Here is a 14,078-nt window from a genome sequence, read left to right on the forward strand (position 1 = left end):
AGAGAACTTAATTTAGCACAATAGAGTTCATTTTAAAACACAACCTTGGTTATAACTAACATAGTTCTACCCTAATATAAAGGAGAATTTTAAGCTACATGATTATTTTTCATATCCATTACTTACCCTTTTTCATATGTGAATTCATCTTTCAGGGAATTAGCTGATGACTCCCCAATAAAGACAGATGGAATGTCAATTTTCTTTAGCACATCAACTGTATAAAATAATAATAAAATTATTCTTAAAAGCCCATACTCAGTGTACAATCAACTTTACTGTCTTCATAATAGCAGCAAACATAACTGGAAACAATTACAATAAATTCAAACTGGTCGATATTCCTGATTGCAGATTTATACCATCATCAATCTCAGTGGTTGAGAAATACTATTACATTTGCAATAACAAAAGCTAACATTCTGCATACATACATTACCTACTACCTCAATAGTCCCATGAAGATTGGGATAATCATTTTTAATATTTCCTTTCAATTTATTCCTCTTTAGACACAATTAACTCTTACAAAAGGAAGAAAATATTTTAAGTTTTCTTTCCACAAATAATTCCTAAATGAAAAAGTAAAAAAGCTTTTTTTACATACCCATTCCCAGGAGAGGTATAGGCCAAAAAATGTAAGAAAAGACCACTTTACATAAGTCTCAAAAATGACACCACACATCTATGACTTTCCAGAGTGAAGGGCTGACAGGAGTTGAGAAAGGGCATAAAATAGGAAAGCTGGGTAAATTTCTACTTCCTCCTAAGCCTGGAGTTCACTGGAAAGCTTTGTTTTGTTTGGTGTGTTAACAAACTGGACTCATACCTATATTGCAAAACCAAAATCAAATGCCAACGGAAGAGAAGTTTGAAAAATTACCCATTACTCAGGAAGATCCTCTTAAAGTTACAACAGAAAAAGCAGTCTTATTTTTAGCTGTGAGTTAATTTAACAAATCTGGCTTTAGAGAAAGTCCATTTGTTTCCATTACATTTTCACAATAACTTTGTTCTACATTTCCTTTAAAAAAACACACACACATTTGTTATTTATTTTTAAAAAGGGGGGGGGTGGGGAGGACACCAGAAGAAAACCAAAACCAACTATAATCCTTCCCACCTAAAGACAAAGGTTCTATTTGAAGTGATAAAGTTCTATAAGTTTCAACAAGTACATTTTTCACTCCTAGATTATTGTTTTATGCAAATATAGTCATTCGCTCCACACATTCCCATCATTCCCATTCTCTCTCTCTCTCTCTCTCTCTCTCTCTCACACATACACATACCCATATAAGCCCCAGGAGGGTAGGAACCTAAATGGTTGATAAAGGAATATTTAATCACTATTTTTATATCAGTGGGATCAATAAAAATTTTATTTTTTTGTATCAATGGGATCATATAATAATGGAAAAAAGTATAAGCTTTTTTTCACTCAATGATACACCTCAGATATCCTGTCATGTCAATAATTATTAGAAGTGATATAACTTCTTTGAGTTATCATATCTAAAGAGATGTAAAAAGTTCCTCCTTTTAGTCAGAAGAAGAGGGGAATGTATGCAAATATGAATAGCCATCTTGGAGACTTTGCAACATTATTTATCTACAGAAAACAAAACCGTAACATGTTCTAGTTCACAAAATACTTTTAAAAACACTAAATTTTAATTCTAATCCACAAAACAATACTGAAGTATACATTGCAGATAGTATTATCATGGTATCATAGACAAATGATAATTTAAATGGCCAGCCCCAACCTCTCCAGATTCATATATCCAACTGCCTGTTCAATATCTCCACTTGATTAGCTAATAGGTGTTTCAAACAATGTTTCTCGAACAGAACTCTCAAAGTCTCTTTCCTTTCAATCAGCTCTACTCCTACCTAGTCCTTTTCATCTGGGTAAACAACATTTGGTATTCACCTAGTTTCTCAGGCTGAGCATCTTGGAATCATTCTTGACTCCTCCCTTTCCCTATTCCTTCTATCAAATCCTATCAACTTCAAAATATATCCATAATTCTATCACCTCTTATCAGTCACTTCTAATACTCCAGATCACCATCACCTCTGGCAACATTCTGACTGGTCTCTTCCTAGGCACTCCTGCCCACCTTTCACCTTCAATCTGTTCTCCAAAGAGATCCAAAGTGATCCTTTTAAAATAAAAGATCAGGGGCTGAATGGCTCAGTGTCCGACTTAGGCTTACCTCATGATCTCAGGGCTGGTAGCTGGTGAGCCTGCATCAGGCTCTGTGCGGACAACTCAGTCTGGAGTCTGCTTCAGATTCGTCTGTCTTTCTGTGCCCCTCCCCTGCTCACGCACTGTCTGTCTCTGTCTCTGTCTCTCTCCCCCGTCTCTCTCTCTCTAATACAAGTAAACACACACACACACACACATAAATAATTTTTTAAATGCTTTATAAAGTAAAAGATCACTTCAAACCTCTGTTTACACAGAACAAATTCCGAAGTTCTATAAATACCCCCTTCTCTAACCTCATCCTCTGCCATTCTCTCTGCCTTGTTCACTCTACTCCAGCCAAGGTGGCTTTCTGCCACATCTTGAAAACACCAAAGATGCTTTATCTTTAAGCTTTGCATTTTCTTGCTGTTCCCTTTCCTTGGAACACTACTCCAGAAATCTGCATGGCTCAGCCTCTCACTGTAGACCTAATGCAAATGTCAAAGCCTCATAAAAGCCTTGTCCGACCACCCTATCTAAAACGGCCACTCTCTAGTCCTTGCCGTGCTACATCCCTTCAGCCTGACAGGATTTTCTTTAAAGCACTTATCACTACTTGACATGCAGCATATCTCTGATTTTGTGTTCATTTCCTCTCTCCCACCCTAGAATGTAATAACAGCAGTAATGATAACGGCTGAATAACCACTAAAGGTTTATTATTTTGCTGCTATTATATAATTTATAATGAATATACAATAATATAATTATTAGGTAATAGCTAAGTAACCACTACATGATTGCTAAAAAGCAGGAGTCTTCTAGATGGTTTATACATCTGAATTCATTCAATCTTCAACAACAACCCAATGAGTGAAGTACTGTTATCATTCCCATTTTACAGATCAAAGAAGTGAGGGACAGAGATGTAAAGTAACATACGCAAGATTGCATAGCTAGAAGGTAGTCCAGCTGCAGTTCAAACCCTGGCAGGCAGTACCCAGAAGCCACACTGTTAAATGCTGCATTCTGCTACATCAATGAAACATATGAGAGCAGAGCCTTAAACTGTATTATTCCCTGCTGTAGTCACAGTGCCTAAAACAATACCTGAGGAGTACACTGTCAAAAACTACTTGTTGAAGGAAGACAGCAAGGAAAAGAGGAGAAGAAACAAACTCGGACATATTGATAACTTGCCCTGGTAATATAATTAGGAATTTGCATAGCCAAGACTCAAACTTGAGGCTCTGCCTCCTAACCTAGGCTCTTGCAACTCTGCCATGGCATGGGTTTTCTCATATGCCTGCTTTTATATGATCTTCACTACCTTGTCAGGTCAAATAAGAATTAAAATTATTCACACTTTTACAGAGGAAAGTAAAGGGTTTAAAAGGTTAAGGTAACTTTCCCAAAGGCACAGGCTAGTTCACATATCAACTAACCTAGAAGAATAAATCCCGCTTCTGTGATTGGGTGTTTTCCCCATCACATTCTGTCTCCTCTTAACAGTGACAAACGTATTGGCTCCACTGAGCGAACCCATCCTATGTTCTAGCTGAAATAAAAACAAATTCTTTGTGTGAAATGTCTGTAGCAAGGGGCTTTTAAAACTTCCTTTTGTTTTTAGATACTAGAATGTCTGCTCTTAGGAGAACATGTGCAATATTCTTTGTGGCTACAGACTAAGCCTTTAAAAGGGGGGACAGATACATATCCTCTTTTTTTGGGTAACATTTATTTATTTTTGAGAGACAGAGCACAAGTTGGGGAGGGGCAGAGAGAGAGAGGGAGACACGGAATCCGAAGCAGGCTCCAGGCTCTGAACTGTCAGTCAGCACAGAACCCGATGTGGGGCTCAAACCCATGAACCACAAGATCGTGACCTGAGCCCAAGCTGGATGCTTAACCAACTGAGCCACCCAGGCGCCCTGATACATGTCCCTTTTAATGAAGCCATGCTTTCCTTTCCTCTACTAAGTAATAGCAAAGATGAAAGTGGTAAAGGTCTTTTTTACAACATTTGTTTTTGGATATATGCAATGTCCAAAACACACATTCCCAAGGATGGAGCAAAATAAATTCAAGCAATAAAGTCAAGAACCAAAATTCTGACCAATCTTTGATATATAATAGCTCAGGTGGAACATTTCCATGGCAACAGCAAGATTACTTGGTTATGTGCTACTTTTAACATTTAGCACATTTTTCCTTAGGAACTGGCATGATTACCACAAAAAAGTTTACGGTAGTACAAAGGGAAAAACAGGTGTTATCAGTTAAGCATCCAACTTTGGCTCAGGTCATGATCTCACAGTTCCTGAGTTGGAGCCCCACGACGGCCTCTGTGCTGACAGCTCAGAGCCTAGAGCCTGTTTTGGATTCTGTGTCTCCCTCTCTCTCTTTCTCTGCCCCTCCCTGTCTCACAATGTCTCTTTCTCAAAAATAAATAAATATTTTTACAAAAATTAATAAAAAAAAAAAAAAGAAAACCTGTAAAAAGACTAAATAGTTTACAAATATTAATCTGTTTAACCCAAACAAGACCTTAAGCAGGTCTTCAGGACTCATAAACACTAGGCTCAGGACTTTAGCAAAACACACAAAGAGTAAGTCCCTTGCTCAAAGCTATATAGCTAATACAAATGGAAGCTTCATGATGTGAATTTAAATTCATACCTATTTCTGGAGTATTTATGCTTTACATTTTGCTAGCAAAATATACAGGTAACAAAAGCTACTGACCTGGTTTTTGTTTTTTGTTTTGTTTTGTTTTAAGGAGAAGAACGTTGTGTCAAATCTGCAGTGCCAACAGTTTATTTGGTAAGTAAAATACCTTCATCAATTCCTTTAATTCTCAAGCAGTGACTATCAAATGTTTTGTGAAATGCTAGAATCTCTTAAGAGTTCTTCATGCATCATAATGATTTAATCAGCTAGGATATTAAATAATAATTTTAAATATATATAGAAATTAATGAAGGAAATTATTACCAAGTTTTACTTTTTTTCCTAATGTTTACTTATTTTTGAGACAGAGATTGACAGAGCATTAGTAGTAGAGGCACAGGGAGAGAGGTAGACACAGAATCCGAAGTAGGCTCCAGGCTCTGAGCTATCAGCACAGAGCCCAACACAAGGCTCAAACTCATGAACCATGAGATCATGACCTGAGCCGAAGTTGGGCGCTCAAATGACTGAGCTACCCACATGCCCCACCAAGTTTTACTTTCTAGAAATTGTAGCTTTTGCCTCAGATTACCAGGGGTAAGAAGGAAGAGGGTTCTACTCAAACAATAACAACAAATACTATCTTAAGCTATAAAAATATTTTTTTAGTCAAGGACTCCAAAAATAGATTCCTATTAAGGATCTAATTATTTAAAGTCTTAAAGATATTCCAACGTAGGATATCAGTCCATAGCTTTATGTCTGCTCTTTGCTCCAAGCTCTTTCTTGCATATGAGACTCAATGGCATTTAGTAGCCAGAGGTATTATGGTTATGTGCTAGAAGAAAAACAAAAATAAAATACTTAATCATGAATGTTGGCGGTGTGTTTTGGGTTTTGAACCCAATTTCCAATGTGTATGTGGGGGCTCTTCCCCACACCATCAAACAACTCAACTCAATTCTGACATTATCTACCTGGAGATAGCATCTGATTCCACAGGTTAAAGATTTAGTCTCACAAAAAGCCCCCACCCATTCAGACACCAGTTGTAAGTCCAGATTATCATCTGTGCTTTTGATCTACCGATTAGAGGTTCCAGTGACAACCCCTTCCTTGGGTCTAATGAATTTGTTAGAGTGCCTCATGGAGCCCAGAGAAATTATCTACTTACTAGATAGCAGTTTATTATGAAAGAATGTAATTCAGGAAGAGCCACATGGAAGAAATGCATAGGGCAAGGTATGTGGGAAGGGTACACTCTTCCAGGCATGGAACTCTCCCCAAATCTCCACATGTTTACCAACCTAGATGCTCTCTGAACCCTGTCGTTTTGGGTTTTATGGAGGCTTCATTACACAGACATGACTGATTAAACCATTGGCCACTGGAGATCTATTCAACCTCCAGTCCCTTGCCTCTCCCCAGAGATCAGAGAGATGGGACTGAGAGCTCCAATTCTCTTATCAAATGGTTGGTTTTCCAGCCTACCAGGCACCCTCCTTAGGTGGAGTCCAAAAGTCATATCATTAACATAACAAAAGATACCTTTATCACTCTCACCAAATTAAGTGAAAGCATACAGCTTAAAAATCTCAGATTAAAGCCAGTTATTTGGTTAAAATTGGCTCATTTTCCCTACAAGATAATATTTAGTCGAGAATAAGAGAAAACATTCCTATTTTGAATAAAAAGCTATAGGCATGTCACTGTATATTAAGAAACTAATAACCAACTTATTGTAAGTTGTGTAAGAAAGCCCAGGTATGTAGCTTTGAAATTTTACAAGAATGTAGCAGCTACTTAGTATATCCACTTAATATTGTGAATCTCTAAATAAATCACAAAAATCCTTCTATGGAAGCCTTAACTCAGCATGTTTATCTCTATTTAAAGCTTTGGTTTTCCTTTGGTTTTTGCCAAAATATCAACACATCTTCTACAATGAAACACAAAGGTAAAAGAAAATGAAACAACTATTTGGAAAAGAACAAGTCAAGTTCACTTCAATATGAATAAAACTGTCCCAACAGGGTTAAGATGAGAGTTACTTTTCTGATAGAAAAGAAATTTGCTTTTTGAACAGAAAATGTGAAGAAAAAAATCTTAAGTTTTAGTTTCAAAAGATCTGTCAAACAGGAGAGAAGAAAAGTGATACCTGTACTTACTGTCGTTGGATCCCATGCTAATGAGGTCATCAGAGTCAACATTGTGAACTATGGCTGCTTTGTATCCTGCTCTCTGTGCATTTAAAACCTGCAGGTCAGAAAAACAATCATGATAGGAGGAAGAGAGTGCATTGTCATACAGTCACTCAACTTCAACATAAATTAGCAAGTCTGTACTATGTGTCTAGGACTAGATTATGTATCTATCTATGTAAGAATGGATCTCAAATATGTTCTTGAAATAGAACATGTTTTACAATTGATTATCAATGACTTTAGACATCTTCTTGACTTCGTTAATGGCACTAAATGAATGAGAAACAAATAAAAAACAGAGATACAAGCTCAAATACTAGAAAGATCCAAAGCAATAAACCTGTCTAGTGCTAATACGTAGAGACTTGCTATGCTCAGGCTCCAGAGTCATCAGCCCTTGAGCATTGAAATCGACCTCTGCTGCTTACTAGTGGGATAAACTTGGACAAATTATTTTTCCTCATGTGGATTAATCAGAATAATTTTATCCTACCACTGAAAAAAAAAAAAACAAAACAACCAATCTTCAGGAGATAAGATTGCCTTGAGGAATCAATATTTTATTCATCTTTACAGCCTCTATAGCACCTGCAAAATAGCCTCACAGAATAGGCACTCACTAAACATTACTTGAATGAGTAAATGTATAAAATATACGCTCTAATTAATAGCCCACATTTTAACATTACAAACACAAGAGAGGAAATTAGGCAGAGCTCTTTTTTTTAAGCTTATTTATTTTGAGGGGGGGGGGAGAATGCGCATTCGTGAGCAGACGAAGAGCGGAGAGGCAGAGAGAGAATCCCAAGCAGACACCATGCTGTCAGCACAGAGCCTAAAGCAGGGTTCGATCCCAAGAACTATGAGATCATGACCTGACCTAACTCAAGAGTCTGAGCCATCTTAGTACCCCAAGCAGAGACAGTTTAAGAAACTAATTAAAATAGCATAAACAGTTCACCAACACAGGTAGTACTGCTCTAACGTTAGGAATACAGCAAGAAAATTAACCAGCCGACAAAACTGTTACAAGGAATGTTCTGTAGTCCTGCAAGAAAATGTCAATAATAAGAAAGGTTTTTTTTGTTTGTTTGTGTCCATTTTTAAGCAGATTTTGTTACCCAATTAAAATTGAGAAAATGCTAGCTTTAAAGCTTCTTCCCCATAGATACTGCCGCTGTTTCAAGGGGAAAGAAAAATACTCTTAGGAAAGATTATTAGTTTCTAAATCTTATTTCTTATTTACTACTTATATATTAATCTATTCATTATATTACCATAGCAGGCAAGACTTCATGTAGATTTCACTTAAACAAAAGTAGAGTTGGCTGGGGTTGCTATTAGTTTATTTGATGCTTCAATGGCCATTTTAACTGTTCCCCAAAAGCTAGCCAAGTAACTGAGGAGAAATGTTTCTTGCACACATCCAAGAACAACTGTTCCCAGAGATACAATTTAAGAAATATAAAATTCATATCAAAAGCTGTTCTTTTCTAATAAAAAAACAAGTTTGGCTTTCTTTTTAAAGCCAATTAATGCACACAGTCATTGAAATTGCATGTATTAGCTTGTTTCTCTGCAAAATATATATTTGTGAGCAAAGATACAACATGATAGGACACGCAGAAAAGAGGTCTCAGGAGCCATAATAAAGAGTAAAAAAGGGGGCGCCTGGGTGGCTCAGTCGGTTGAGCATCTGACTTTGGTTCAGGTTATGGTCTTCCTGTTCATGCATGGGTTTGAGCCCTGCATTGGGTTCTGCACTGGCAGCGGGGAGCCTCCTTGGGATTCTCTCTCTCTCCCTCTCTCTCTGCTCCTCCCTCCTCAATAAATAAATAAACATTTAAAAAAAAAAAAAAAGCTTCTCTGTTAAAAAAAAAAAAGAGTAAAAGAAGTTCAACTCAGTAAGTATTTGAGTTCACATAATAAAACTACATAAGGTACTGTGCGACACAATGCAGAACTCAAAAGGTGAATCAGAAACCATCACTATCCTCAAAGAGATCTCAATACTCACGGATATCCAAACAGGTCAAGTATTTTCTTGCCTCTCTATCTGCTCACACTATTATCTCTGCTAGGAATAAGGTTTTGTCTTCTGAATCAGGCCTTAAAATTCCATGATTTCCATGAAGCCTGCCTGTTCAATGCCCTATTCTGCATGTTTTTTTTCAAGCACCCACATAATTCCTCCCCGCTTAGAGTATTTATATAAATTTTTTTACATTTTTCTTAAAGATCTTATATAGTGCCTTACATTATATTTACATATACATGTACTATCCCATTTTGAAAAAAACCCTTCATGGGGTCCTTAAATTTCCGTGTGAACTTTTGCGGTTAGAAGGGACAAAGCAATCATCAATTTTACAAAAGGTTTTCTGACCCTCAAATTGTTAAGAACCACCAAAATAAATTATTGGATTTACAACAATCTGCTATATGTATAACTAAATCTAGTCATTAGGTTCTTAAAATTGCATGGAGCAAATGAGGAGAAATGTTTCTTTCACACATTCAAAATGCAATTGTTTCCATAAATACAGTATTATATCAATATCAAAAGCTGTTCTCTGCTAACAAAATAATAAAATTCCTGAAACAGAAAACTTAGAAAACCACTAAAATGCGGAGGAATTTTGAACGTACAAGTGTGAATTCCAAAAAATAGAAACATGTTTCCCCAAGGCTTTTGTTATTGTTTTTATTTATCTCTAAAATAAAGTATTAAAATTAAATCAAGAAACATATTACATATGGAACCACAGACTTATGAATACAAACAAGGAAAATACATCCATGTTTATGAACCTCAAAACTCATGCGTCAGTCAAATTACATTACATTTTTAACTAAGCAGCAGCTGGTATTTTTAAGAACACAAGGCAAAAATAAAACCTAAATCATTTAGTAAACATGTGCAAAGTTTCACATTCATAAAATGCAACCTCAAACACATGGTGTCAGATGGAGGCAAAGGACTCAAAGATTCATGAATAAAAAGCATGCACGGTGAACAAACCTAAATTCCAAGAGACATCAAAACTGAGAATTTCAGTCAAAAGCCTTCTGAATTGTATTGCCAATCTGCCTTTTTAAGAAGACTGATTGATCAGAGCTGTTAAGCTGAAATTGTGGTGAATACTGTAAATATTTTACATCCAATCAACAAACTAGCTGCAACTAAATTATGATGGCCAGGTGGCACCTACCGAAGAGTTTTGAAGAAATATGGGACTGCTGACTTGTTATTATAAGTAGCCAGTATGTCAGAAGATAGCAGACTGCCAATGGAAGAGCCTTCAATAAGACAGGTTCTAAAAAAGGAACCCTGGAGGGGCACCTGGGTGGCTCGGTTGGTTAAGCGTCCATCTTTTGATTTCAGTTCAGGTTACGGTCTCACAGCTCATGAGAGTGAGCTGCATGTCAGGCTCTGCACTGACAGCGTGGAACCTGCTAGGGATTCTCTCTCTCCCTCCCTCTCTGCCCCCCAACCCCACTCTCAAAATAAATAAATAAGAGGAACCCTGGAAATGACACAATAGTCCATCTTATTTCCAGACTGGACAAATTCGTAATACTGACACTAATAAAATAAGCCTTGTAAGAAGAATTGATTGAGCTGTCAAGATCATAGGTAGAGATCTTTTATGGGACACAAAGGCATGAGAAGTTGGGGGAAACTGTTGATGGAATACACATAACAGGCTGCAGACTAAAAGCTATAATCAATAAAGGAAACCTCTATATGCTAGTGCTTTATATATACTATCTCTAATACCTAACACAACTCTACATAGTATTTTGGAAATGAGGAAAAATAGGTAAATGAAACTGCCCTAAGATCACACTTAGGCAGAGCTGAGATGTGAATATACTTTTTTCTGATTACACAGAGAAGCATGGGATTTCCAATGACTTGGGAGGAGAAACAGAACAATTAATCTCACTTAACATTTTACAAGTGTCTGGGAAGAGGAAGTAAACTAAGAAAGCATCAAAACTCAGACACCATGATTGTAAAATCTTGTGGGCCAAATAAAAAAAGTGCTAAAATATTGTAATAGAGTTTGTGGAAACAGAGGGGGAAAAAGGTGTAGGCTGAAACACCTATGGCAGATTTTATGGGACTGTATGACACTTTAATAAAGAGAGAAGATTTGAGCTAACAGTAGAAAAGAGTTGGGGGAAATTTCTCATATGAAAGAAAAGAAAAATAACAGAAGTCAGGATCTAGCAAAGCCTATTAAAAACAAAACAAAATAAAACAAAGAGTTGACATTACTAAACAAAGAAGAATGTCACTGAAAGGAAGAGCAGCAGAGGAATTAAAATTATAAACTCTTGGAACGAGATTACCAGGCTTCAAATTCTGACTCTGTCATATGCGAGCTGTACAAACTTAGACAACCAAGCACTTAAAATAGTGCTTAAACAGCACCTGGCACATATTAAATAAGTGCTAGCTATGATTATTGTCATTACTATTGATTTTTACTGTTGCTCTAGGAGACTCAGAGGTGAGAAGAGAGAAAAAAAGGGGACAGATTGTGTAGTACCTTAAAGACCATTCAGAAAAACAGATAAGGGGTCTACTCTGTCAAGCGTTTACATAAGGCAAGTGAATAAGGGGTTGACATGGCTAAGGCAGTATTTTAGAACAATTTGGTATACTGAGATTGATCCGGAAAGGAAAAACTGAAGACTCAGGGCTGCTGTGACAAGGCAGAATAATAGAATGATGGAAATGATATGAAAGAAAATAGAATGATGGCAATGATATGAATGAATGCTATCTTTTATTCCTCTTCATAACCTAATTTTTGAACCTAGGAAACTTGGGGGACGCACTTAACCAAAAATAGGAAAGCTGATAAGTGCAGGTTGTTTTCATAAGGACAAAGAAAGGAATGACTCTGAGCACACTAAATCTGAGAGGTAGCAAGGTTTCTATATATAGAATTTTTTCTAGGTAGATAAAACAGATTAAGATGAGATAAAAATTTAAAGATTTTCAACATTAATTCACTCATTCATTCAACAAATATTTGAAATAAATCTACCCACCTGGTGTTAAAAATAAATAATTACCCTATCAAAATAACACCAGCATTCTTCACAAAGCTAGAACAAATAAGCCTAAAATTTGCATGGAACCAGATAAGACCCCGAATAGCCAGAGCAATCTTGAAAAAGAAACCCAAAGCAGGAGGCATCACAATCCCGGACTTCAAGCTGTAATCATCAAGACAGTATGGTATTGACATAATAACAGACACTCAGATCAATGGAACAGATTAGAGAACCCAGAAATGGACCCACAAACCTATGGCCAACTAATCTTTGACAAAGTAGGAAGGACTATCCAATGGAATAAAGACAGTCTCTTCAGCAAGTGGTGATGGGAAAACTGGACAGCGATATGCAGAAGAATGAACCTGGACCACTTTCTTAACCGTACACAAAAATAAACTCAAAATGGACGAAAGACCTAAATGTAAGACAGGAAGCCACCAAAATCCTCAAGGAGAAAGCAGGCAAAAACTTCTTTGATCTTGGCCACAGCAACTTCTTACTCAACACGTCTCCAGAGGCAAGGGAAACAAAAGCAAAAATGAACTACTGGGACCTCATCAAAATAAAAAGCTTCTGCACAGCGAAGGAAACAATCAGCAAAACTAAAAGGCAACCAGCAGAATGGGAGAAGATATTTGCAAATGACATATCAGATAAAGGGTTAGCATACAAAATCTATAAAGAACTTACCAAACTCAACACCCAAAAAACAAATAATCCAGTGAAGAAATGGGCAAAAGACATGAAAAGACACTTCTCCCAAGAAGACATCCAGATGGCCGACACATGAAAAAATGCTCCACATCACTCATCATCAGGGAAATACAAATCAAAACCACAATGAGATACCACCTCACACCTGTCAGAATGGCTAACATTAACAACTCAGGCAACAACAGATGTTGGCAAGGATGCAGAGAAAGAGGATCTCTTCTGCCCTGCTGGTGGGAATGAAAACTGGGGCAGCCACTCTGGAAAACAGTATGGATGTTCCTCAAAAAATTAAAACTAGAACTACCCTACGACCCAGAAATTTCACTACTGGGTATTCATCCAAGGGATACAGGTATGCTGTTTCGAAGGGACACGTGCACCCCAATGTTTATAGCAGCACTATCAACAATAGCCAAAGTATAGGAAGAGCCCAAATGTCCATGGATGGATGAATGGATAAAGAACATGTGGTACATATATACAATGGAGTATTACTTGGCAATCAAAAAGAATGAAATCTTGGCGTTTGGAACTACGCGGATGGAACTGGAGGGTATTATGCTAAGTGAAATTAGTCAGTCAGAGAAAGACAAATATCATATGACTTCATTCATATGAGATAAAACAGATGAACATAAGGGAAGGGAAGCAAAAATAATATAAAAACAGGAAGGGGGAAAAAACATGAGACTCTTAAATATGGAGAAAAAAACAGAGGGTTACTGGAGAGGTTGTGGGAGGGGGGATGGGCTAAATGGGTAGCGGGCATTAGGGAATCTACTCCTGAAATCATTGTTGCACTATATGCTAACTAATTTGGATGTAAATTAAAACAGTAAAATTAAAAAAAAAATAAATAAATAAATAAACTTGTAATAAAACGTAACCCATTCACAGTTTTACATTTCCTACGGTCTTCAAACCCCTTTAACATCTATACGTGAACTAAGTGTACTTTGTTTTTCCTCTTAGAGGAGACACTACAAAGAAGCAGACCTGTGTATATCTCTAAGCTATATACCTGCAAGAATTGTAAAAATTCAACAGAGCTGACTTTCCTTCATGGGAAAGGACCTTGAAAAGAACTCAATTATTGTATCAGACAGCAGTCCAGATGGTCATGTAAAATAAGAGACACTTGTAACAACAGTATTTTTTTTTATCTGAAATGCATTTCAAATAAAAGACTCAAGTCTTTATCTGAATTATAGTATTCT

At 36.8% G+C, this 14,078-nt stretch overlaps 1 protein-coding gene across 4 annotated transcripts in view; it reads right to left on the reverse strand.

Moving 5' to 3' along the window:
* RNF13 (ring finger protein 13) overlaps nucleotides 1–14,078 on the reverse strand; it is a 163,250-nt gene that overhangs the window by 60,767 nt on the left and 88,405 nt on the right. For 3 of the 4 annotated variants that reach the window (XM_007086312.3, XM_007086310.3, XM_042999141.1), the window contains exons 5-6: nucleotides 7,036–7,123; nucleotides 127–217 (exon numbers count right to left, since the gene is read on the reverse strand). In XM_007086312.3, the coding sequence (XP_007086374.1) occupies nucleotides 127–217; nucleotides 7,036–7,123 (179 nt within the window). Of the gene's footprint in view, nucleotides 1–126; nucleotides 218–7,025; nucleotides 7,124–14,078 lie in introns of all 4 variants that reach the window. The other variant, XM_042999142.1, reaches the window with a different exon arrangement.

This window comes from Panthera tigris, chromosome C2 (genome assembly GCF_018350195.1).
Source record: "Panthera tigris isolate Pti1 chromosome C2, P.tigris_Pti1_mat1.1, whole genome shotgun sequence".
NCBI classification, from domain to species: Eukaryota; Metazoa; Chordata; class Mammalia; order Carnivora; family Felidae; genus Panthera; species Panthera tigris.